This window comes from Megascapheus bottae, chromosome 21, assembly GCF_031878675.1.
Source record: "Megascapheus bottae isolate mThoBot1 chromosome 21, mThoBot2.hap1, whole genome shotgun sequence".
NCBI classification, from domain to species: domain Eukaryota; kingdom Metazoa; phylum Chordata; class Mammalia; order Rodentia; family Geomyidae; genus Megascapheus; species Megascapheus bottae.
In genome coordinates, this window is record NC_143529.1 from 8,138,661 (window position 1) to 8,166,215 (window position 27,555).

Sequence of the window (27,555 nt, forward strand, 5' to 3'; positions counted from 1 at the left end):
CCTGATTCTGACTTCAAGAGCATGAATACATTCCAAAGCAGGAATTAACTGTTTTAATCTACTAATCTATGTAATATGTTACATAAATAATCCTATATGAAATGTCTAGAATAGAAAAATCTACAGAGATAAAAAGTAGTCTAACAATTTCCAGGGACTGGGGAAAAGAAGAGAAGGAAGGAGAATTTGTTTTTGTTGTTCTTGCATTGGTGCCATTATGGTTTGTTTTGGTGGTCTCCTTGTGCTTGCTTGGCAAGTGCTCTACCACTTGAGCCACACCTCTAGCCTTAGATAATTGTTTAATGAGAATATATTTCTGTTTGGAATGATAAATTTGGAATTACTAGTGATGATTTGTGCAGCATTGTGATGATAAGTAATGTCACTGAATATTAACATGGTTAAGATGATGAATATTAAGTTATAAGTATTTTACCTCAACAAGTAAAAAAATTGACTACTTATGGCTTATAATTTCTTCAAAACTAATAGGAGTTATTGCTAACAGCACTGTGTTTCCTCCACATAAAATAATTCACTAATTATGTACTTCTGATTGCAAATGTGACAAAAATAGTCAAAGTTTTTCCTTTTCAGAAGAGAAATTTAAAAAAGTAAAATACAAGTGAAGAAAAACAGAAAAAAATCAAAACAGGCTTCTTACTTTAATTGGTTCAGGTTGCATCACAGGTGCAGGCATAGCAATGGCACTTGGTGCATAAACCTGGTGATATGTTGCTTGAACTCCATGATCAGAATAAGGCTATTACAAAAAGGGGGAAAGGTGGAGGGAGTGAGAGAGAGAGATTAATGAGAGATATTTGTTTAGCATTTGTACCAAACATTCTGTTACAAACAAAAAACTCCATTCCCAAAGCTGAGCTTGGTGGTCCACACCTATAACTGCAGCTGTTTGGGAGGTAGAAGGAAGAAGATAGAGGGATCTAGGCCAGCTTGGGCAGAGTTATGAACATGCTATCAACAACACCACCACCAAAAAAGAATAAAAACCAAATGGCTGGGGCATAGCATAAGTGGTAGAGTACTTGAGGCCCTGGCATCAATCCTCAGTACATGAACACTGACAATCAAAAACAATCATTCCCTCCGGGCATGGCACCACACACTTAGAATCCCAGGACTAGGAAGACTGAAGTAGGAGAATCATGAATCAGAGGCCAGCTTGGGGTATATATATATATAGCAAGGCTTTTCCTTTTAATAATTATATAAACCAATAGTATCATTTCAAGGTATAACCAATTTATTAAGTTATTAAGTATTTTTTCCTGGTCTTCGTTTTCTATTTATTCTCCAGAATTTTTAAAACATTATTTTAATACTATGTCTTCAGAACTTAGTGTTTTTTTCTTTCACTTGGGGCTTGAATTCAGGGTCTGGGCACTGTCTCTGAGCTGTTATGCTACCCAAATTGCTCAGGAACAGGGCCCAGGCCCAGAGTTCAAGCCCTATGACTAACAAAACAACAACAACAAATCCCTAAACTCTTAATGATTCAATAATACAACTAGTAAATGGGCAAAGGAGCTAAATAAACACCTCTCAAATGTAAAACTGGCTAACACATAAATTATTATTATGTTTTAATCATCCCTGGCTATAAAGGAAATGAAAATCGAAGTAACACTGAGAGTCTATCTCACTCCAATCTGAATAACAACTATCAAAAATACAAACAACGACCAATGCTTGAAATGATGCAGGGAAAAAGGGACCCTATTACATTGTTGGTAGACATGTAAATTAGGGCAACTACTATGGAAGGCAGTATGAAGGTTCTTCAAAAAACTAGAATAAGAACTACCTTATGATCCAATGACATCACTCTTGGGCATTTATCCAAAAGATTGCAAGTCAGGATGCAATAAAGATACCTGAAACATCATATTCATTCCTGCACTAGTCACCATAGCCAAGTTATGGAAACAGCCTAGATGCCCCACAACCAAAAGAATGGATCAAGAAAATGTGTGATACACATATATGTATATATCCACAATGTAAGTTAGTCACTTATCAGGAATAATATGTTATTTGTAGAGAAACGGATGGATTGGGAAAATACATTCTAAGTGAGATAAGTCAGGCTTAGAGACAAACATGTATTTTCTCATGTGTGGAAGTTATATCTAAAATACAAACACACATGAAAATACATACTGGGTCACCTGTATACATACATTATCAAACTCATGGTCTATACAGGAGTAGATTTCTGTGGTGTGGTCACTTTGAACAATTAACAAAGAGTTTAGCAAAATGAATACTTGGGTGCAGAAGCATGTCTTGTATGAGGGAGATGAAGGTTAAGACAAATGGAGAGAGGAATGGGGAGTAATTACAGTTGCAATACTCAGTGTGAAAATGGAACTGGGAAACTTGAGGTGCTGTGCTGAGTTGGTATAGACAGGAAGGTGTGAGGAATAATGGCAGGGTGACACTGAGCAAGATTTATCACGTATATAGACTGACACATCGAATTGAAATGTCTTCCTTTTTCTTTTTTTAATGATAAGCCTTATTTAAACGTAAACTTCTTGGTACAACAATTTAAAGCTGGGTGCCCGTGGCTCACATCTGTAATCTTAGTACTCAAAAGACTGAGGTCTGATGGCCGCAGTTCAAAGCCAGCCAGGGCAGGAATGTCTGAGAGTCTCATTTCCAATTAATCACCAAAGAGCCCCAGGACTGGCACAAATAAAAAAGAATATGGTTTAATGTCAACAGTAGATTTGGGCAAAATATGTAATGTAACAGAATGCTTAAACTTTATTCTCCTTTCCCTGAAACCAGAAAAAAAAACTTCCTGAAACCAGAAAAAAAACCTAAAATAAAAAATCCCATCACCAATTAATGTCCATGATTTCCAAACCACAAACAGTGAAGACTATCTGCAATCGTGCAATTTATACCCAATATGAGGGTGGATAATGAGGCCTCTTAAAACATCAGGATAGATAAAGATATCTCTAGAGGTCAATAGAAGATTTATCAAGAGTCCTAAGATTCGTGAGAATAGAGGTACATTATAGTCAGTCCAAAGAGGTATGAAATATCTCCACAGAGATCCAATTTTATACTGTGTGTTATAAAAGAGCTACGTAGAATGAAGAAATAATGCTTATATTATTTTTGGTGTCCTAGTGGTAAAGTACTTGCCTAGCATTCAGGAAGTCCTGGGTTGGATTGCTCAGTACCACATACACAGAAAAAGCCAGAAGTGTCACTGTGGCACAAGTGGTGGAGTGCTAGCTGTGAGAAAGCCCAAGTACTGTGCCAGGCGCTGAGTTCAAGGAGAAAAACAAAAAAAAAACCCTAACAACCCTATCCTCCCACACAAAAAAAGATTTCCTAGGAACCAAAGTAAATCAAGGATGTAGAGAAAAGAGAACCTTGAATACTATTGGTGGGAATGTAAGTTAGTTCAAACATTTTGGAAAATAGTATGTATATATATATGCATATGTACATATGTGTGTGTGTGTGTGTGTGTTTGTGTGTATGTGTGTGTACAGGAGGATTCCCATGTTCTTTATAGCATTATTCACAATAGTAGAATGCTTGTGGGAGGTGGCTCAATGGTGAACGATTTGCATAGCATATGCAAGGCCCTGTATATGACCTACAGCACCGTGAGAAAAATAAAAACTTTTTTTTTTGCCTATCCTGGGGCTTGAACTTGGAGCCTGGGCACTGTCCTTGAGCTTTCTCAATGCTAGTGCTCTATCACTTGAGCCACAACACCACTTCTGATCTTTTCTGTATATGTGGTACCAAGGAATGGAACCCAGGGCTTCCTGCATGCTATGCAAGCACTCTACCACTAGGCCACACTCTCAGGCCCCAAATAAAATTTCTTGTCTGACACTGATATACAATCAACCTTAATTGTCCATCAATGGATGAATTAAGTGTGGTTTTACATACATATATATGTATATATGGAAAGGTTATTCGTGAAGCCTGGAGGCTATTGTACTATGAAATAAACAAAGTATAAAAAGATAAATGTTGGCTGTGGCCCAAATGCTAGCTTTGAGCACAAAGAGACTCAGGGACAACACCCAGGCCCTCAGTTCAAGCCCTACAACTGACAGAAAAAAACAACAAAAACAACAAAAAAAACCAGGTGCAGTAGCTTACGTCTGTAATGCTAACTTCTATGGAGGCTGAGATCTGAGGATCGCAGCCCAAAGCCAGCTCCGGCACTAAAATGTCTATAAGACTCTTATCTCCAATAAACCACCAGATAACTGGAAGTGGCACTGTAACTCAAGGGGTAAGGAGGTAGCCTTGAGCTGAAGAGCTCAGGGATAGCATCCAGGGCCAGAGTTCAAGACCCACGAGCAATAAAAAAAGGAAAAAAAAGGTTGCATAGGTCCTGATGTATGGAATCTGAAAGTTTTAGAGCTGAGTAATGGCGGTTGCCAGGGAATAGAGGAGGGGAAGATGGTGGCCAAACATGCAGAATTTCAACTAGACAGAAGATCTTGTACATGTCAACTATAGTTAATTACGATGTGTTATATACACTTGAAAATTACTGGTCTTAAATTTTATCACTCAAAAATGAATGAATATATGAGGTGATATATATCATAAATATCTACAGTACAGTATTAATTCTACTTCAGTATAAAGCTGGAAATAAAGAGAAAACTGAAATACAAAAAGTAAATGGAAGCTGGGTGTCAGTGGCTCATACCTGCAATTCTAGCTACTTAAGGGGCTGAGATTTGAGGATCAAGGTCTCAAAGCCACTTGGGTAGACAGAGCCTCAAGATTCTTATCTCCAGACCAGTAAAAAGTTAGAAATAGAGGCCTGGCTCAAGTGAATACCAGCTTTCAGTTTAAAAACTGTGAGAATCTGAGATCCTGAATGCAACCCTGGTTCTGAGCACAAGTAAAAAAAAATGTAGGGTAAAAGAATCAAGGAATCCTAATGAAAGGTTTGTTAGTAAACATTAAGATCTAACTTATGCTATAAACTATCCCAATACAAAAATAAGATAATATACAAACTGGGAGATGGATGCTAATTTCTAGTCTTGCATAACACCGATTTAAAACATACCAAGCCACATACACAGCTTCTAGTATCTAGATGTGAGGCAATTAATGATGATCAAAGATACAAGTCAAAGACTTGAAGATGTTATTTACGATTTGCAGTTATGAAATAATTTTGATGTATATTTTTGAAGGAATAATTTTTTTATTTTTCATTGGCATAATGATTTATATGCTTATTAACAGGATATTAGCAATAAAACAAATTAACAGGAAAATGAGAAGGCAAAAACATTTGATAGCTTACTATTTTCTTTTTTTTTTCAACTTTTTATCAACCCAGTATATCTTACTATTTTCGAGGAGATTTTAGGAATAGTTCAGGACTGGTTAATTAAGAAGTTTAAAGGAACACACTCTTTTACATTAAAGTGAGGAAGAGATATGAATGAATAAAAAAGTAAGTCAAAAAGAATGTCTTGAAAGAAAAAAAATGTAAAGATGAGGAAGTTATAGGTCATTACTTTAATACTAAGTAGGGATGAGGATGTAGCTCTGCTGTTGAGCAACTGTCTAGCATGTGCAGGTCCCTGGGTTCAATCCCCAGCACTGGAAAAAAAAGAGATGAATATATACCTCTGGAACTGAAGCTTCCATCAGAGACAGTGGAGGTGGAACACATCCACCATCTTGTGCAATTTCCACTGGCTGATAAATAACTTCAGAAGGTTGCAGGTATAAGAATGGAGTAGACGAGGCAGGAGACTAGAATAAAAAACATAGTTCAAATTCAGATATAATTAGTTATTTCTGTTAAGCAAAACATGAAAAAAAGATTCATGTTTTCCTAAAGTTATTTTTAGGGATAGCTTTATTTCAGCAATAAACTAAGAACTCTGGATTTCATCTGCACAAATATTGTCAAATAACTTTCATAGGTAAATATTAAAAACTTGTACTACCTCAGAACCCCATATACAAATTCCGATATTAGTGGGTATATTACTATCGCCATTAGAAATTTTAATTTCATGACCTAGGGTGTTTAAATTGGTCTAAGTGTCTACTTGCAGTTTCGTGACTTCCCACAGAAGTGGAAAAAGGTCACTAGGCAGTATACTGTTTGCTACCAAAAGTTGGAAAACATAACATTGGATGAATGTCTCTGAAGTTTTAGATTTTAGCGTGTATTGGACGTGAGTTAGGGTCTGTAGCACTTTCAAAAGACAAAACAATCTGGTATTAATCATTTTGACTAAGTCAAATTGAGTTAAAGGTGACGTGAAGCTAGAAAAATGCTAAGTTTTAAAATAATAACAAAGGTAATGAAAGTAAAATTTCATGTTTATACAGCATTCACTTATTTATGAAATTCTTTAATTTCCAGATCATCTTTTGAACCTCACAAAAATACTAGACAAAACTTACAAAGGCAGCCAGATGCAGTGGTTCATGCCTGTAATCCTAGCTACTCAGATGGCTGAGATCTGAGGATTGTGATTCAAAGTCAGCCTGGGCACAAAGACCATGAGACTCTTATCTACAATTAGCCACTAGAAAACCAGAAGTGGCACTGTGGCTCAAGGGGTAGGGTGGTAGCTTTAAGATGAAGAGCTCAGGGGCAGCGCCCATGCCCAGAGTTCAAGCCCCACAACTGAAAAAAAACCAAGCAAACAAACAAATAAACCCCCAAACAAACAAACAAAAACTTACAGAGGCATAGTATCATTACATCCATTTTTACCAATAAGGAAATGAGAATATAGTGATTAAATTGTTCAAGGGATCAGTTAATAAAAGTCTCAAAACTAGTTCTCCTGACTTTAGTTTTCAGGCAGTATCATAAGAATATAGTGAAGAAGGATCTTAAGTTACATTACTGAATTTACCTGAGGAACACCCCACTGCCATTGTCCTGGTAGACACTGTGCTGGGGCCTAAAATAATATATATTTTAAATAAGAACCATTAAGTCATTTGCATTTTTAATAAGTGAAGCAAACATTTTAGTTTTTATTTAGCATAGTAATAAAATTAAAAATACAAATTTCCCAAATTAAGTCTAATGATAAAAAGAACTCATACTTTAACTCATTACTACTTTTCTCTCTTTCTGCACTGTTGAGTATTGAAGTCAGGTCTTGTGCATGATAGGCAACAGCTCTCCCATTTAACTACATCTACAGTTCTTTAGTCTCTCTCTCTCTCTCTCTCTCTCTCTCCCCATCCCCCCTCCGTCTGTCTCTCCTTGGTCCTGGGGCTTAAACTCAGGGCCTGGGCTCTGTTCCTGAGGCTCTCTGTGCTCAAGGCTTTAGCCACAAAGCCAATTCCAGCCTTTTCTGTGTATGTGGTACCAGAGCTTCATGCAAGCAAGGCAAGAACTCTACCACTATGCCACATCCTCAGGCCTCCTTCACTATCTTGTATAAATGACTCCATTTAAAAAGTTCAAAAAAGAAGCTGGGCGTCAGTGGCTTCTGGCTGCAATCAATGCTTGCTCAGGAGGCTGAGGGTCTGAGTTTAAGGCCAGTCTGAAGAGAAAAGTCTGCAGAGGGAAGCTGGGCATGGTGGTTCCTGCCTTTGATCCCAGGAAACCATGGTAAACCTACACTTGCTAAGTAGGTGCATATCCCCAAGCATTATATACATATATATGTATATGTATATATATATGTATATGTATATTTTGCCATAGGCTGGCTCAGATCTAGATCCTACAACTTATTCCATGTAGCTGGAATTTCAGATGTGTTTCACCATGCCTGGCTTGTTGGCTGAGATGAAAGTATTGTTAATGTTTTTTCCCAGGCTGGCCTTGAAATGCCATTCTCCTGACCTATGCCTCTCCAGTAACAGATTATACCATACTTGCCTTGTTAAATTTTACAAAAGGGAACACAACTGATCTTATCACTATTGATAAAAGGGAGCAGAGTTCATTTTCTAATATAACATTGCTTCATTTTCTCATAAGAAAGAGAAAAAACTATAGAGAAAAAACTATTAGGCTTAACGACTTCTAATTAGTATGGCACATATGCAAGGGCAACAAAAATGGTGGTTACATGGAAAAGGACTGAATTTAGCAGAGAGAATCTTAAAATTTAAGGTCTACCTGGTAGTGATATGCAGGTTGTTGATAAACAGGCTGAGCTACCATCACAGGAGAACTAGATATGGAACGTGACTGTAAAAAGAAGGGAAACATAGACGTTATTCTAGGAAAATTCTTTAAAATAGTACATTTTACTATAAAACTTAAACATTTTCCTATAAACCCAGTTTATAATTTAAAATGTTATTTTAAAAATTGTTTTTCTCTTTTCTTTTCCTTCCTTTCTTTTTTGTCAGCTGTGGGGCTTGAACTCAGGTCTGGGCACTGCCCCTGAGCCTCTCTGTGTTCATGGCTAGCGCCCTCTACCATTTGAGCCACACAGTTCCACTTCTGGTTTTTGAGTAATTCATTGGAGATAATAGTCTCATGGGGACTTTTCTGCCCTGGTTGGCTTCAAACCACAATCCTCAGATCTCAGCCCTTGAGTATCTAGGATTACAGGTGTGAGCCACTAGTGCTTTTTTTTTTTTCAATGATACTGGAGTCTGAATTCAGTCTTGTGCTTGTGAGGCTAGTGCTGTACCCTTTGAGTCATGTTTTTAGTTCCCCCCCCACCTTTTTTTGGTCAGTTGTGGGGCTTGAACTCTTTGCCTGGGCATTGTCCCTGAGCTCTTCAGCTCAAGGCAACTGTCCTACCCCTTAAGCCACAATGCCACTTTCAGTTTTTTGGTAGTTAATTGGAAATAAGAGTCCTTTGGACTTTAGTGCCTGGGCTGGCTTTGAATTGTAATCCCCAGATCTCAGTCTCCTGAGTTGCTAGGATTACAGGTGTGAGCCACTGCGCCCGGCTACCTTCATTCTTTATTTTTTGCTAGTCTTGGGCCTTGAATTCAGGGCCTGAGCACTATCCTTGGGCTTTTTCAAGGCTAGAGCTCTATCATTTGAACTACAGCACCATTTCTGGCTTTTTTCTATGTATGTAGTACTGAGGAATCGAACCTGGGTCTTTGTGCATGCTAAGCAAGCACTCTACCACTAGGCTAACCCTCTGGCCCACTTCATTAATTTTTATTAATATTATTTTTGCTGGTTGTGGGGCTTGGACTCAGGGCCTGAGCACTGTCCTTGGACTTTTCTCAAAGCTAGGGCTCTATCACTTGAGCCACAGCACCACTTTCAGCTTTTTTCTATGTATGTGGTACCTAGGAATCGAACCTGGATCTTCGTGCATGCTAGGCAAGCACTATACCACTAGGCCAAACTCCTGGCCCCACTTCATTAAGTTTTAAAGGGCCTCTCATGTGTGTCAGCCTGGACACAGATCTGCCTATTTATACTAAGATGACTGGCACATAACACTGTGTCTCATACTTGTTTATGTATTTTGTGTTTATGACTGGCTTGGACTTGAACTTCAATCCTCCAAAGAAAGTAAGTTGTGATTCAACTCTTAAGCAGGTAAGAATACATATGAAAGTCACTGTAGTCACCTTCTACATCTTATTGCTATTATTACCAACTCTATTCAAGCTTGTTTATAAAAAGCATCAGGATTTCTATTTCCATGCGGTTCTTTTTTGGTGATATTAAAAATAACCACTTAAAAAGTATCTTTAGTTAGAAATTTACTACCTCCAGAGATTATGAAAATATAGATCTAAGTGACTATTTAGAAAAGGCACCTGTATTTTCAGTGACACTGCCTATTTGGAGACTAGTAATGAGTAAAGTTTACAAGAACTGAATGACTTTTTTCACAGATTTTCTACTACTTAAAAGTAACATTATAGCTGGGTACAGTGGCTCATGCCTGTAATCCTAGCTATTCAGGAGGCTGAGATGTGAGGATTACCATTCAAAGCCATCAAACCTGAGACTCTTATCTCCAAATCTTCAAATAATTACTAGAAAAGGGGAAGTGTTGCTGTGGCTGAAGGGGTAGGGTGGTGGCCTTGAGCTGAAGAGCTCAGGGACAATGCCCAGGTCCAGGGGTAGGGTGCTGAAGAGCTTAGGGACAGTGTCCAGGCCCAGAGTTCAAGCCCCACGACTGACCAAAAAAACTAACATTATATGTTTAATTAAAAGAAATATTTTGAATTTGACTTTTGTCAAACACTGTTAGTAATTTGGCATTTAAAAGTTCATTATCCAACAATATATATCCATATCTAATGAAAGAACTAGTAATACCTGATTATCCAATATAATAAACACTAAAATAGAATAGTTAGTACTGTATCATTCATAAAGTAGGCAGGTCGTATTTCAAAATAGGTAAAAGTGCTAGCAATTAAAATTTAATTTCTAATTTGAGATAGAACTTACTATTGTTTTAATGGTCACACCCTGAAAATGAAGGAAAGCATCATCATTTTATACAACTAACAGATTTTAACAGGCTAACATATTTGTACCATGGATTAACATTAGGAAATGATAATGTATTTTACTATATTAATATGTTAAAAATCCAAGAAAATCTCAGCAAAGGAACATGAGTTGTTTCGGGGGGAGGAGAGGTCAAGGGTAGAGGGTAGAGGAATGTAGACAGGAAGGGTGGATGCATACAGACATAATATTCAGTGTACATACAGGAAAATGGAGCCAGGAAACTTGAGGGAATGGATGGCACTAGAAGTGATGGGGGAGACACTAGTCAAGATGCAATGTGTTCAGAAATCCTTTGTATAACTACTTAAAAGAATAAGAAAGAAACTCTCAGAAGACATAGAAAATACAGTTTCAAAATGATAAGTCTTAGAAAACAGAATTGATAAGAACTTCCCTAACTGATTTATAGTGTAATAATTCTCAATCATGGAAGATACTGCTTTAGAGAGAACATATAGCAACATGGGGAAATGGTTTCAGTTGTCATAACTTTGAGGAGGCTTTGAGGGTCACCTGGAAACATCCTAATACATTTACAACAAATAAATCATCTGGTTCAAAATGGCAATATGCCAAGTTTGTAAAACTCTGATTCACAGCTATGTTCTCAAGCCTATGCTGTGTGTGTGTGTGTGTGTGTGTGTGTGTGTGTGTGATTGGCCTAATGATATCACTAACTTGTTACTTTTTTCAAGAACAAAATTATGATACTATCACATCAGTACCATAGTAGAGACATTACCCATGTAATAACTCTGGGGATAGGAAAGATAAAAAAAAGATAGAAAAAGAAGTATACTGAATCTTAAATGATTATCTATATGAAAGGCTATTTGGGCGATATTAATATTAAGGAAGAAAAAACATTACCACACAACAGCCAGAACTTACTAGGGAATAGTCAGGTGCCAGTGGCTTATACCTATCGTTCTAGCAACATAGGGGGCTGAGATCTGAGCATGGAGATCACAGCCAGCCTAGGAAGACCAATCCTTAAGATTCTTATCTTCAACTAACCAGAAAAAAGCCACAATGGGAGGCTTGGTTGCAGTGGTAGGGCCCTGAATTTAAGACCTGGTATTGACACATGCATGCATGTATACATACACACAGAATGACATCCACAAAACTAACAAGAACTATACAGTACTGAAAACACATTTAACAAAAGATGCTTTGAACTTTTTTTTATGGAGAAAGAAAATTTTTGCTAGATAGAAAAGAAGAATCAAATAAATGGAGAGATACATCATATGCATAGATGGGAATTTTCAATATTTAAAAAATACCTAAATGTCCTTCTGGTAATATGAATCTTTTATACAAGTCTAATAAAACCCCCAAAGGAGGAATAGATAGGATGAATGTGGTTCAAAGCGAGTTGCAGCAAAATGTTAGTGAGATCTTATCTCAAAACACAAGTTAGGAATTACAGTGCTTGCCTATAATGCCAGCTACGTGGAAGACAGAGGTAGGTAGATTACACTCTGAAGTTGGACCTGGTGAAAGCATGCAATTCTACCTAAAAAACAAACTGAAAAGCAAAAATGGCTCTAGTAATAGTGTTGACTAACAAATTCAAGGTTCTGAATCAAACTCCATTACCAGCATTACCAACAAATAAATGAATACATAAAATTAAAGATAACATAAAAATCAAAGTATTAATGGGCTAGCCTCAAATTAGGAGATATTTATAATATACAAAATTCTTACAATAAACTAAAAAAAAGGTATTACCTTCAAAAACTGGACAAATACCATGAACATGTAGTTTATAGAAGAAACTGTAGTAGCTAATAATATATACATATATGTATAATGCTAATAAAAAGTAAAAATAAATACTATATTATAGTATTGGCAAAACTATGAAAGTCTGATAGTTTTAGGGTTGCACATCATAGGGCAGTTGGAGCTTTCATAGACACTGGCTAGAGTATAAACTGTTGTACTGTCTAAAGTTATCTGTCAACATGTAGTCAAAGATGTATAGTTTATAAATGGGAAATTCCAATTCTACCATTCTGACCTACACTAAGGTACATATAGAGGGCATAAAATTTTCTAGTGATGCACAAATAACAAAGAGCACCAACTTTTAGGTCCTGAACTTGTATATTTAATCTGCCTGTGAATACTGCCTGTGAGTGTGCTTTGGGTTCTTTCAAATCTGTTTCCATTACTACTGCTTTCCTTCGGCAAAGAAAGGTTCACTTCTCACTTATTCTAGATCTTTATAATGCTTTGTTCTGGAATTTATTTATCACTTAGGCATCAAACACAGAAACACAATAAGTTAATGCCCTGAGAAATAGAATGAAGCAAACCAAACAGAGCTAAGCTGAGTTCCAGTGGCTCATGCCTGTAGTCCTAACAACTCAGGAGGCTGAGATCTGAGGATGAAGCAGGAAGTTAGTCAGGGCAGGAAAGACTTTTATCCACCAAAAAAGTCACAAGTGCATCTGTGTTCTCAAGTGGTAGAGTGCTAACCTTGAGTACAAGAGCCCAGGTCCAGAGTTCTAGCACCAGGACTGGTACCAAAACAAAACAAAAAAAGAGTTTCTATAATAAACATTAAAGGGGGAGACGGATGAAAGAACATCACTGATCAAGATGTCTTATATTCATAAACTACTTTGTTGATTGACAAATTCTTTGTACAGCTACTTAAAGATAATAAATAGCCGGGTGTGGTGGCTCACGCCTGTAATCCTAGCTACTTTGGAGGCTGAGATCTGAGGATTTGAGCCATGGAATAAAGTCCTGTGAAAATATTATCTCCAGTTAATCACCAGAAAACCCAGAAGTGGCGCTATGGCTCAAGCAGTAGGGCAGTAGCCTTGAGCTGAAGAGCTCAGGGGCAGCACCCAGGCCCAGAGTTCAAGCCCCATGACCAACAACAACAACAAAAAATAATAAGATAATAAAAATAAAGCATTAAAGGGGGGAAATATTACCTTATTTCATCCAGGGAGCACATCTAAATTGTTTGATAATTATAGGGATACACATTAACTCATTTACTTAATAGTGGTCTCAATTTTTAATATTAAGTTTTATTTTCCTAGTTTTATTTAGTTGACTAAGCTATAGAGAAGGTATTTGCAATTGTTGTAATGAGCTAAATATATGGTTAAAAGTTTTGAGAGCTGGAGTGGTGGCTCATGCCTATAATCTTAGCTACTCAGGAGGCTGAGATCTCAGGATCAATGTTCAAAGCCAGCCCGGGCACAAAAGAACCTCCAATTAACCTCTAGAAAATGGAAAGTGGTACTTGGCTCAAGGGCAGGGAGGTACCCTTGAGCTGAAGAGCTCAGGGACTGCGCCCAGGCCGAGTTCAAGCCCCATGACCCACACACAAAAAAAGTTTTGAGAAATATAAATTTTAAAGCAAATATACAATATGTATATGCCTAAATAATTTTAAATTATGACAAATTTCAGATATAACTTAAAATGAGTGAACATATTTATAACTTTTCAAAACAGTATAGAAGAGAGAAGTCCAAGGATAGTGCTCAGGCCCTGAGGTCAAGCCCCACAACTGGCAAAAAAAAAAAAAAAAGCCCAAAACAAAACTGTAGTATATTCAAATACAGAAATATTATTAAAAATTAAGATGCCTAAATATATAAGAATTACCATAGTATAGTGCAAAAAGGATCATTAATCTTAAAAACTTATGGATTATTTATATAGTATTAAAAACTAGCTAAAGCAATACTATACATTATTTAATATATACATTTTCAGAAAAAAACAGAGACAGGATAGTCTGATGAGGAAGGGACAGTAAAGGAATGAGGATAAGATTACCTGGGCTTGCCATATATTATTCTCTCCTTTAAGAAATTAAATGATGAAGGTAAAATGTTAACATGTTAAATTTGGGTAGTATGAACAAAGATATCACTTATGATTATATCTGAAATACTTTAACAATAAAAATATTTAAAAATATAAGCTAGCAATAGCGATATCTTATAAAACAAAACTACTTACAGGCCAAGGTGGTGGAACAGAAGTTACCTCTGGAGTATGAAAATAAGCAACACCATTGTGATAAGTGTAAGGATATCCAGTTGAAGTTGTTAAATACATAGTTCCAGCAGCTGGCATTATACTAGAACCTAAAGGAAAGATTAAATAAATATTAGTAACTGAAATGTTAAAGGTAATTTTTAAACATTTCTAAATTTGGAAAGATAGATTTTTGGTGGTATTGGGATTTGAACTTGTAGCTTTGTATTTCATAGACAGGCATTCTAACTGACCTTTTTTGCTTTATTTTTCAGATAAGGTTTCATGCTCTTTGCCTTGATCTGGCCCTGTATCATGACCCATCCCTTCTATGCAGCTAGGACCACAAGCAAATACCATCATATTTGGTTTGTTGTCTGGACTGGCTTGGAACTGCAAGCCTGATGATCTTTGCTTCTTCAGTTGCTGGGATTACAAGCATGGGCCACCACATTAGGCTGAAAAGTATTTATCTTATCATACCTACATAGCTACAATAAAATGGCACAGTATTTATTTACTTGCTTATTTTTGTGCTGGTCCTAGGGTTTTGAACTCATGAACTCATGACTTGGGTGCTGTTCCTGAGCAAATTTTGCTAAAGTTTAGTGGTATACTTACTACTTGAGGTACAGCTCTAATTCCTTTAATTTTTTTTTTTCTTTTTCTTTTTTGTGCTTAGTTGGAGATTAGTCTCACAGACTTTCTTGCCCAGGCTGGCTCCAAACTTAGATCCTCTCCAGAGATTGTGATTTAGTAAGTTTGATATAGAAATGGAAATTAGAATTTGCAGTGTAAACAGCTGTCAGTTGAACTGTGCTGTTTACAAACCATGCTTTAAGTAGGATTATCCTACCATTAACTAGAATTACCACCTCAGCTTTTATGTGACCACTGTGTTTGCTCTACTATTGTTATTCCTTTAATGGCTTTTTGTTGTTGTTGTTGTTGGCCTGGGTGCTGTCCCTGAGCTCTTCAGCTCAAGGCTAGCACTCTACTCCCTGAATCACAGTACCACTTCCAGTTTTCTGGTGGTTAACTGAAGATAAAAGTTTCATGGCCTTTTGTGCCCAAGCTGGCTTTGAATCGTGATCCTCAGATCTCAGCCTCTTGAGTAGCTAGGATTATAGGCTGCCTGGTTATTTTAGTGTCTTTTAAGCAAACTCTTTTGAGAATCTGATTAAAGCCATGGACCCTTTTTTTTCCCTCAAATATACATACAGTCATGGGGTAATGGAATTTAATGATTCAGTTTGTCAAAAGTATGTATCTAGGATTTTCCTAGCAGAGGAGTGCAATAGCTTAAAAGCTATGTACATATGGTCACATCAGATGAAAGTAAGTGGAATGAACTCCAGGATAGGGAAACCAGAGATTTATCCTTGTGCTTGTTGTTTTTAATGTATTATGTGGAGTTACTTCTTTACTCTTTTGTTTTCCTTTTTCCTGTTTTCTTTTCCCCCCTAGGGTTTATCTGCTGTTGTTTTTGAAACTGACATTGGTACCTGGTGTACTGTATATACATTTATTTGAATAAAGGTAGGGGAAGGGAAAAACAAGAGACAAAGGACAAAGGATGAAGCAGTGTAACAGCAGCAATATTCACAGGACAATATGTTAGACATGAACTTTATAACTTGGGAGTAGGAGAAGGGAAAATGGGAGAAAATGGGAAGGGACAACAATGTTGAAGCAATGTACTCACTACCATATGAATGTAACATCATCCTGACAATAAAATAATATTTAAAAAGTATATGTATGTATCTATGGAATTATCACAATGAAATTTTCCCCATATGATTAATTTATATTAATTAAAAAATAAAGCTAAGAGGAAAAATATATAATCAAACCTAATTATATGTGTAATTTAGGCGGGTAAAGGGCATAAAACTGTCCCTAAAAGACACCAAGTAGAGTGGGAAATGGGGACAAAAACATGAGAAGGGGTATCAATGTGTGAGAAGTAATGAACCTACTACCTGGCAAATGTAACTGTAACCCCTCTATACATTACACCGGCAACAAAATAAAATAAAAAGATCATCAATGAGCTATAGTTCCTGTAAAATAGTTTTTTTGGGGGGGTTGTGGGGCTTGGACTCTGGGCCTGCGTGTTGTCCCTGAACTCTTCAGATCAAGGCTATCTCCCTACCCCTTGAGCTACAGCGCTACTTCCAGTTTTTTGGTAGTTAATTGGAGATAAGAGTCTCTTGTTCTTTAATACTCAGGCTTGCTTTGAACCTTGATGATCCTCAGATCTCAGCCTCCTGAGTAGCTAGGATTACAGGTGTAAGCCACCATACCTGACTTGTGCAAGTATTTTCAATATCTGCTTTTCTTTTTGGAAAAAGTTAAAACAGCCATGGAGTCAACAGTCTTAGATTTGAAAGTGAATACTATCCTTCACTATCTACCTAAATTACTCTCAGACTTTTCAAGTTGGAATATAGGTAGTTGTATCACAAGAGAAGAGAAGGCATATGTGAAACATGGTAAAGTTCTCATAGAATGAGTTTTGTCCAATTGCTTTAGGGAAGTAATTTTATAATCAAATAACATATCTTGCATCAGAATGAAAATTATGTGTGGCATTTTACATAAATGATGAGACTTTAAAGAAATGTGCAGTTCTAGTGCATGTATGTGTGTATATACTGGCCAAGATTAGTTTTGCTCTACTATTGAAGAGTATTTCAGAAAAAAATCATTTTCTCTTTCAAAGACTATATTTTCTATAAAAATGATGCTAACAGATGCAAAGTGAAATTAACTTCAGGACATGAGTGTTGTTTTTAATGTACTACGTGAAGTTCTTTCTTTTTTTCCCCCCTATGGTTTATTCCTGTTGTCACTATATGTGATTTTGGTATCTGGTGTACTGTATATATGTTTATTTGAATTAGGGAAGAAATGGGGAACAACAAAATGGTGAGACTAAGGACAAAGAGTGAACCAATGATATGCACAAGACACTGTTGGAAATGAACTTGACAACTTGGCAGGAGAGGGGAGGAAAAGAAGGAGAGAGGGAAAACGGGAGGAAAAGAGGGAAGGGAAAGTGGGAGAAAAATGTGTGCAGGTTAAAAACATTTGAGAACAAATGTACTCATTACCTTACATGAATAACTGTAATCCCTTTGTACATTACCCTGACAATAAAATTAAATAAATATGCTAATAATACATCTTCAATTATTACGAAATTTTCACCAACTAAATTGAAAATCTATAACAGTGACCCTTGTAATGAATAGTTCTGAAAAATATTTACATAATTGAAAAAAATCAGCATAAAGAACTATATATCATAACAAATATGCTAACAACAATATTCTTAAAATGTTCAGAATTCTGCCATTTTTAGTACATAATTTTTGTGTAAATTTTTCCTAGTTAAGAAACAAGGGCATGTTCATTTTGGGTAAAAAATACTAATTTCATCATCAACTTTACAATGAAAAAAACATGGCACTTTAGTAAAGGTCTATGACAGTCTAATATTTCAAGTAATATCAGGACTAGTACAACACTGAAAAGTATATTAGCTCTCAATACATACGAGGAATCCCTACTTGTTGTTTTCTTATTGCTGGACCAATGTTCAATTTCTTATCCTTATAATTAAGTTTCTCAGCCTAAAATAAAGAAAAAATTATTATTTTCACATTGTAATTTACAAACCTAATAAAGAAAAATTAGTGAGAAATGAATTCAGACTACATCTGTAAAAAGAGCAAGACAAGGGATCTTTATATTGTAAGAAAAAAGGATCTTAATATTGGTTCCAGTTCTCTGATCCTAACTTCTCATTTGTAATACAGTCAATCCTCATTATGAATTCTCTCTGTGTTTTTGAATTTGTCTACTCATTAAAATTTGTCTGTAGGCCTCAACTCAATAGTTGGGGTCATTCTGAGGCTTTTATTGGACATATTGAGAATAGTAAAAAATTTGTAAATAGACACACTGGTTCCTAGCTAAGGTCTAACTAGGTGATTTTGTTTGTTTCAGCTACCATATTGTTAACAATCACATTTTTCACATTTAAAAAAAATTAAATTCAAAATGGTTTCTGAGTTTTTCAGTTGAAGTGCTGATTAGTGTTTCTAATAGAAGAGAAAGTCATATGCCTTATAAAGAAATGTGTTACATGTTCTTAAATCAGGCATAAATTATATGTTGTTAGCTATGAATTCAATGTTAATGAATCAACAATCTATTAAATATGGTGTCTGTCATGGTTTTAATATGAAGTGCTTCTTCTGAAAGGTTCATGAGTCAAATGCTTGGTCCTTAGTTGGTGGATCTGTCCAATCATTGGATCATGAGGGCTCTGACTTAATCAATTGATTAATCCACTGATGTATTCATAATCTGATGGCACTACTAGGAGGTGATGAAAATTTTTGGAGGTGGGGCCTAGTTGTTGGAAGCTGGTTTCTGGGAACAAGTTTTCTGGGACTTTTTCCTATTCTTTGTGCTTCTTTCTAGGTCACCATTAGGTGAAAAGTCTCCTTTGGTAAATGCTACCAATGCATAATGCTTTGCTTCAGCAAAGGACCCAGCTGATCATAGATTGAAACCTCCGAAACCGAGAGCCCAAATAAATCTTTATATCTTTTAATTTGGTCTCAGTATTCTAAGTAACAAGAACTAATTATATGATTTTCTTTTCAACTCAGGGACTCACACTAGCTCGGCTTGCTTGCCTATTTAGCTGGTGCTTTTTTAAATTTTTTATTTTTATTTTTTTGTCAGTCTTGGGCTTAAGCTCAGGGCTAGCCTCAGCACCACTTCTGGCTTTTTCTAAGTATATGATACCAAGGAATCGAACCCGGGTCTTCGTGCATGCTAGGCAAGCACTCTACCACTAGGCCAAACTTCAGGCCCCTGGTGCTTTATTATTTGAGCTATGCCTCTACCCTGACATTTTGCTGGTTATTATAGTGATTAAGTCTCATACTTTATTGTCCAGGATGGGTTCAAACTATGATCTTCTGGATCTCAGTCCCCTGAGTTAACCAGAGTTACTGGTGTGAGGCACTAGTGCTTGGCGAGACATTCTCTGATATTAATATGTAATTCAAACTGCACTTTTTATAAAAAATTAAATGTTATATACTTGCAGTAACCTGAAGTTATTACAATGCATTGTGAGCTACAGACTTTTTCTATTAATTTTTAGATTTTTCTTTTTTCAATTGTACTTTATTGTTGTGGTAATATATAGGGGGGTTACAGTTATTAATTTATAGATTTTAAATCTACTAATTTAAATAAGTTTACAATTTCTACTTATGTTTAAACCTTTTCACAGGAGAAAATGTCAGATAATCTTATGTTTATAGTATACTTGAGAAATTAAAAAACCTATCAACGCTTCACAAAAACGAACCCTAAAGTTATTAGCTTAAGCAAATAAAGTGAAAATACTGTAATAGGATTTTATAATCACACCCATCTAAAAAATCTGGAATTTATTATATAGTTACTTGAAACCATTGCTAATCTTACATTGCATATTCTAAAAAATTTTAGCAATTGATCATTGTACTTATACTCTTATTGTTAAGCATCTTAGAGAATTAGTTTCACAGAAAGAAAATTCTAAAATTGAAATTAAATATGCCAAAAATCTTACCTCTTGCAAAATTTTTTGTGCATCTTCTTGGGTTTCAAAAGTGACAAAACCATACCTAAACAAATGCATTTATTATTACTAATCATTTTCTTAGAATTTTACATTCATTTTGTTAGTATTAGTGTTAATATTTTGTAGTGTTGGGGCCAAAAATCCAGTGTGCTAGGCAAGTGCTTTACCATCAAGCTACAAATCCTATAATTATCATTAAAAAAATGGACGACTACAGGAGAAAGTCTATTTTGATGCTGTACCAGCATGTTAATTTTAGAAGAGTTATTCAGTTTAACACTCTTACTAAAAAAATAACTACAAAAATAACCCAAAACAGCCTGGCGCAGTGGCTCACGCCTGTAATCCTAGTTATTCAGGAGGCTGAGATCCAAGGATCATGGTTCAAAGCCAGCCCGGGTACTAAAGAACATGAGATTCTTTTCTCCAATCACTAGAAAATGGGAAGTGGGACAGTGGCTCAAGGGGTAAGGCGGTAGCCTAGAGCTGAAGAGCTCAGGGACAGTGCCCAGGCCCAGAGTTCAAGCTCCATGATCCACAAGAAACAAAACAAAACACACTCTTTTTTATTTTTCTTTCTTTTCTTTTTTTTTTTTGGTGGATCTGGGGATCAAATGCGGGGCTTCATATATGCTAGGAAAGCACTTTACAATTTTTTTGTATATATATGGTACTGGGGTTTGAACTCAGGCTCTTGGGCTTACTAGACAGGTACCCTTCTTGAGTTATGCCTCTAGTCCTTGAGTTTTATAATTTCCATTAAAAAAATAGAAATATGGGCTAGGAGTTTGGCCTAGTGGTAGAGTGCTTGCCTAGCATGCACGAAAACCTGGGTTCGATTCCTTGGTACCACATACATAGAAAAAAGCTGGAAATGGTGCTGAGACTCAAGTGGTAGAGCTCTAGCCTTGAAAAAAAAAGTCCAAGGATAGTGCTCAGGCCTTGAGTTCAAGCCCAGGACTGGCGGAAAAAAAAATAGAGATATACATACATTTGTTTGTTTGTTTGAAATAGGAAAGAGAAGGGGGAAGGAGGGGTGGAAGGAGGGAAAGGGGACAAAAACATGAAAAGGGTTACCAATGTTTGAGAAGTAATGCACCTACTACCTGGTGAATTTAACTGTAACCCTTTTATATATTACCCAGACAATAAAATTTAAAAAAATAATAGAAATGTTTCAAGAAAATATTTAAAAAAATTTTAAATTGGTAATTTCAACACAATTTTTGTATTGGTAAAAATATACAAATGTATTACTCAATTATTATTAGCACTTTTAAACTAGTAATGTAATTATATTTTTGAAATTGCTAATAAAAATGACTACACATTTTACATCTATTATTAACATATGTTTGTTTCCTTCAAATACAGACATGTCTAGATTCCCAGGCACTTAGAAGGCAGAGGCAGGAAAATTATATAGCCCAAGGCCAGCCTGGGCTATATAAAGACATTCTGCTTAAAAAACCAAATCACATTAGAAAAACATACAAAGATACAAATACCTGATGCATGCGATGTCCAAAAAAGCCCAAGTAGGCAGATGTATATCAAGCAAGCATAAGTTCCAGTTAAGTAACACAGTAATATTCATTTTGATATTAAATATCTGTGTAGTTTTGCAGTCCATAATTAAGATATCAAAAAGTTTCTTATTTTGTGTATGTCAGCACTGACATTTTGAGCTTTAACACTTGAAACATACCTTCAAGCTTTTTGCTTTAGGTTTTATTTCAGATAATACACTTTTTTTTTTTTGGCAATACTGGGTTTTAAATTCTGAACCTTGTAATTGCTTGCACTATACTACTTGAACCATGCTTCCAGCTCTTTTTTGCCTTGGCTATTTTCGAAGTAGTCATACTTTATGCACAGGTTGCATTGGGATGAAATCCTCCTACTTGTGCTTCTTCCTGTTGCTGGGTATGACCGGATGTGTGCACCCTGTTGGTCTTAGTTATTGTGCCTCCCCCATAACTGGGGTAACAAATGCATGCCACCTCTTCTGCCCAGCCCCTAAATAAGACTGAGACTTGCAAACTTTTATGCCAGGGAAGATATCTAATCTTGATTCACAGATTGCCACCTTCCAAGTAGTTAGCCTTATAAGCTCCAGCTAGTTTGTTAGGCAAAGATTTCGCCTTTTGCCCAACGTAGACATATATCTCTACCTATCTGTAGCACCATATTCAGTTGATCACAGACACCATATTCAGTTAAGGATTTTTGCCTGGGCTAGGCTCAAATTGAGGACCTTTGGTGCCTGAAATTTTTCTTTTTCTTTTTTTTGGTCAGTTGTGGGGCTTGAACTCTGGGCCAGGGTGCTCAAGGCTACCACCCTACCCTTGACCACAGTGCCACTTCTGGTTTTCAGATGGTTAACTGGAGATAAGAATCTTAGGAACTTTAGTGCCTGGAATGGCTTTGAACCACGACCCTCAGACCTCAGAGTCCTGAGCAACTAGGATTACAGGCGTGAGCCACTGCACCTGGCTGAAATTTTTCTTTTTTTGTGTGGTGATGGACTGCATGCTAAGCAAGGGCTCTACCACTGAGTTATATCCCCAGTCCAAAATTTATTTTTTCCAGTCCTGGGGATTGAACTCAGGGCCTGGGCACTATCCTTGGCCACGTTTTGCTCAAGGCTCTGCTATCTGAATCACAACACCACTTTCAGCTTTTTCTGTGTATGTGTTACCAAGGAATGGAACCCAGGGATTCATCCATGCTAGGCAAGCTCTTTACCAGGAGGCTATGCTCACGGGCCCTAAATTTATTTTTTGTGGGTCATAGGGCTTGAACTCTGGGTCTGGGTGCTGTCCCTGAGCTCTTCAGCTCAAGGCTACTGCCCTACCCCTTGAGCCACAGCCTGACTTCCCGTTTTCTAGTGGTTAATTGGAGATCAGAGTCACACATTCCTTAGTGCCTGGGCTGGCTTTGTACCTTGATACTCGATTTCAGCCTCCTGAATAGCTAGGATTACAGGAGTGAGCCACCTTGTCCAGCCCAGTTTTTTTTTGCCAGTCCTGGGCCTTGAACTCAGGGCCTGGGCACTGTCCTTGCGCTTTCTCAAGGCTAGAGCTCTACCACTTGAGCCACAGCACCATTTCTGGTTTTTTTCCATGTATGTGGTACAAGAAATCAAACCCAGGTCTTTGTGCAGGCTAGGCAAGCACTCTACCACTAGGCTAAACTCCGGCCCCTTGGCTTTTTTCTATGTATGTGGTACTGAGGAATTGAACCCGGGTTTTCATGAATGCTAGGTAAGCAAACCATTTTTTATGTTTGCCTAGTTTGCCTCGATGTTGTTTGGCAGCCAAAGCAAACATTTTGTTCATTTCCCTATAGAAAATGTCTTTTCCAGGACATTAGAGTTTCATATTTTTTTTCTATGATTGTTTTCTATCTACTTCATTGTTTTTTTTTTTTTTGCCAGACCTGGGCTTGAGCTTAGGGCGTGAGCACTGTCCTTGGACTTTCTCAAGGCTAAAGCTCTACCACTTGAGCCTCAGCACCATTTCCGGCTTTTTTCTATGTATGTGGTACAGAGGAATCAAACTCGGGTCTTCAAGCATGCTAGGCAAGCACGCTACCACTAGGCTAAACTCCCAGCCCATGGTTCTTTCTTTAATCCTATACATATGTCTCATCTCTCCTTAAATAAAGCACAATCCTTTGAAGATCTCTAGTTTTATCCATATTTCCTTTGTAATAAAATTCCTATATAGTGAGTACACTTTGTGAACTACTTTTTCCTTCTCTGAAAATGGCTCCTTTTTTTATTTTGCCTGACCTGGTGCTTGAACTTAGTTCCTGAACACTGTCCTAGTGCTCTACCACTTGAGCCACAATACCACTTTGGGCTTTGTGCACGCTACGCAAGCACTCTACCACTAGGCCAGGCTCCTGGCCTGAAAATGGCTCTATACACATAGTTCTACCATTTCTAGACATAGTCTATTGCTTTCTTCTTAATTTTATTCTTCTAGATTTGATAATTAAAGTAATTCTTAACAAGAATGGCCTATCTCCCTAATCTCCTTGTTAGAATTCTGATGCACAATCTGCAAACATTTCTTGGGATCAGCTATTTTAAAATATAGCTTTCTATAGTCGAAAGCAAGGATACAATCCCCAAAGTATCTGGTACTTCAGATTTAGCTTATCACTTCAGCTTTTTACATCCTTCGCACTTCAGTTTTTTGCTTCCTTAGCAAAAGGAATATACACATCTCAATCTTAAATGCTTGCTGCCTCACACCCAGTAGTCCTCTGAGCCAATCCAGGAATGGGTTCCTAACAACTTAAGGAATATTATAGTACTCCATTGCATCACACCAAAATACACACATATACACACACACACATGCACACACACGTGCACGTACACACACACACACACACACACACACACAGTAGATATCAAAATACAGAGAAAATGGGGCTGGGAATGTGGCTTAATGGTAGACTGCTTACCTAGCACGCATGAAGCTCTGGGTTTGATTCTTCAGTCTCACAGTCTCACATAAACAACAAAAAATTATATAAAAATTTATAGAAAAAAGAGCAGGAAGTGGTGCTGTGGCTCAAGTGGTAAAGTGCTAGCCTTGAGCTGAAGAACTCAAGGTCAGCACCCAGGCCCAGAGTTCAAGTCCCATGACTGATCCCTCCCCCTCCAACCCCCACAAAAAGAAAAAAAAAAGGAATAGAGCACAGCATGCATGAAGCCCTCGGTTCAATTCCTCAGTCCCACAGACACAGAAAAAGTCAGATGTGTGGTGCTGTGGCTCAAGTGGTAGAGTGCTAGCCTTGAGAAAGTCCAAGGACTGTGCCCAGGTCCCGAGTTCAAGCCCCAGAACCGTCAAACAACAACAACAACAACAACAACAACAACAACAACAAAACACCAGAGTAAATCAGCATACAAAACCTACACAAGCAATCCAATAAAAATACAATTGATAATTTTATAGACATTCATATAATGGTACTAACCCTTTGGATACTCCAGCTCTGTCATTTACAATCTTCACTTCTTTTACAGACCCATATTGGGAAAAAAATTTTCTCAAATCATTTTCATTTGTCTAATGACATAAAAAGAAAACATTAAGAAATATTTTTATATTTATAAAAGATGAAACAATTCTTGGAAACAGAAAACTTATAACTATGTAAGTATGAATAATAACCTGATTGAACAATGCTTCTCATCATTAAAATAGCAGTAGTTATTAAAATCTATATAAATACTTTGCTTTGTGCAGTAGTTATGTTGTAAACTTATCACATGCACATTAAAACACCAAGCTAAACTGTTCTAAAACTATGATGATCACTATACAGCAGAATGTTATTTTGGTAAATATATTAAGTGTAACATTTTTCTTAAGAAAAAAGTAATTCTGCAGCCGGGAGTTTGGTTTAGTGGTAGAGTGCTTGCCTTGCATGCAAGAAGACCCACATTCAATTCCTCCGTACCATATACATAGAAAAGCTGGACAAAAAGCTGATGCTGTAGCTCAAGGGGTAGAGTATTAGCCTTGAGGAAAGCTCAAGGACAGTGTTCAGGTCCTGAGTTCAAGCCCCAGGATCAGCTAAACAAAAGTAATTCTTCTTAAATTGTGACAGACTGATTACACAGAAATAATGAGCTCTAAGTTTCAATTGTCACATTTAATGGCATAGAAATTTTTTTCTTAAAAAAGATGTCTTAGCTGGGTACTGATGGCTCATGCCTATAATCCTAGCTACTCAGGAGACTGAGATCTGAGAATCACATTTTGAAGCCAGGCCAGGCAGGAAAGTCAATGAGATTCTAATATCTATGTAGCCACTAAATTGTTGAAAGTAAAGCTGTGGCTCTGGTGGTACACTGCTAGTCAGGGTAGCACCTAAGCCTTGAGTTCAAGTCCCAAGGCTGGAACAAAAAACAAAAAAACCAAAAAGACATCTCTCCAAGTGAGTTCTAATATGTATTGGAAGTAAGTCTATTTGACTTTAAATTCCATGCATGTCTGTCTTTGTATATGTTTATTACTTCCCATATACGAATAACAATACTCTTAACAATTTGGCTTCTTTGAAAGAGTGTAATGTCTGATTTTGTGATCAAGTATATTTTGTTCAGATGTTGTGTTCTTACAATGACAGAGACCTTCTTTGATGACCAAATTCTACAATCTCTCATAGGAAGATATTTGTCTCAGACTAAAATCTAGGCGGTGCCTCCAGAACCTGGGAAAAAGATTAGGTTTTGAACAAATAGTTTTTTGTTTTTGCCAGTCTTGGAGCTTAAACTCAGGGCCTGAGCATTGCTGTTGGGCTTTCTCAAGTCTAGCACTCTACCACTTAAGCCACAGCACCACTTCTGGCTTTTTCTGTGCATGTAGTACAGAGGAATCGAACTCAGGACTTCATGTATGCTAGGCAAGCCCTCTACCACTAGGCTACACTCCCAGCCCACAAATAGAGTTTTATAGGATTAAGCTAAAAAAAAACTGTCCTATTTTAAAAATCGTCCTATCTCATTATTTGGGTGTAAAATGGTGACAAGAAAAATATGTGCATTTGAATCAAATAAATAGGATTCTAATCTCATTTTATCAATGAGTACCTAGGAGCATATAGCAACTTAATGAGCCTGTTTCTTTGTATGTGAAATTAGACAACTATACTGGCTTTATTTAACTTAGGTTACTATTGAAAAGATCCTTTGTATTAGGACAATTTGATACATATCAATATACAAAATATATTTTATAATTGCACAAGGAAATAATTTCTGAGAAATAAAATAAAAAATCATTTCTGAGAAATAAAACCACACTATGGTACATCCATAAACTGGTACCTTAAAGTCAATTCCTCCTACAAAGATGCGATTAGGGATCACAGTTCCATATCTTGGGGCACTTGTTGGGGTATTCAAAGGCACAGGTGACACAGGATTAGGGGATGGAGACAATGAATCTGTTTGCGTCTGATTTGATGTTTGCTGTAAAATAAAATTCTTTTAAAGTTTATAACAGACTTTAAAAAAGATGAGTCATTTAGGTAAAATATAGTATCTCAGATTGGACTAATATTATGCCAATTAGAGTTAATAACTTCCTGAGGCAACAAAACATAAAGAAAACACAATCTAATCCTACAATATAGAAGATCTTAATGATTAAACATACTAAATTTATTAAAAATAGTAATTACTAAATATATTAATTATTAAGGAGAAATATTAAACTCATGAAGAAGAAAGACAAAAGCAGCCCTAGGCCGCTGGCAATTGGCTAATTAGTCTCTGGAGTGTCAGAGTTGGCCTGGCATTCACAGCTATACAGTGGTGTTCTCTTGTTAACAGACCAGCATCATTAGAAAAGTCCCTCTGACTTTG

General features: G+C 36.7%; 1 protein-coding gene across 8 annotated transcripts in view; it reads right to left on the reverse strand.

Moving 5' to 3' along the window:
- Boll (boule RNA binding protein) overlaps positions 1-27,555 on the reverse strand; it is a 53,893-nt gene that overhangs the window by 22,780 nt on the left and 3,558 nt on the right. For 5 of the 8 annotated variants that reach the window (XR_016539125.1, XR_016539126.1, XM_090354554.1 and 2 more), the window contains exons 2-10: positions 27,016-27,159; positions 25,158-25,249; positions 20,148-20,202; positions 18,066-18,141; positions 14,483-14,610; positions 8,147-8,218; positions 6,921-6,968; positions 5,668-5,796; positions 665-763 (exon numbers count right to left, since the gene is read on the reverse strand). Coding sequence is in view for 4 of the 8 variants with exons in the window: in XM_090354554.1 (XP_090210680.1) it covers positions 665-763; positions 5,668-5,796; positions 6,921-6,968; positions 8,147-8,218; positions 14,483-14,610; positions 18,066-18,141; positions 20,148-20,202; positions 25,158-25,249; positions 27,016-27,159 (843 nt within the window). In the remaining 4 variants the exon portion in view is untranslated. The remainder of the gene's footprint in view (positions 1-664; positions 764-5,667; positions 5,797-6,920; positions 6,969-8,146; positions 8,219-14,482; positions 14,611-18,065; positions 18,142-20,147; positions 20,203-25,157; positions 25,250-27,015; positions 27,160-27,555) is intronic. The other 3 variants (XR_016539127.1, XR_016539128.1, XM_090354552.1) reach the window with 1 other exon arrangement.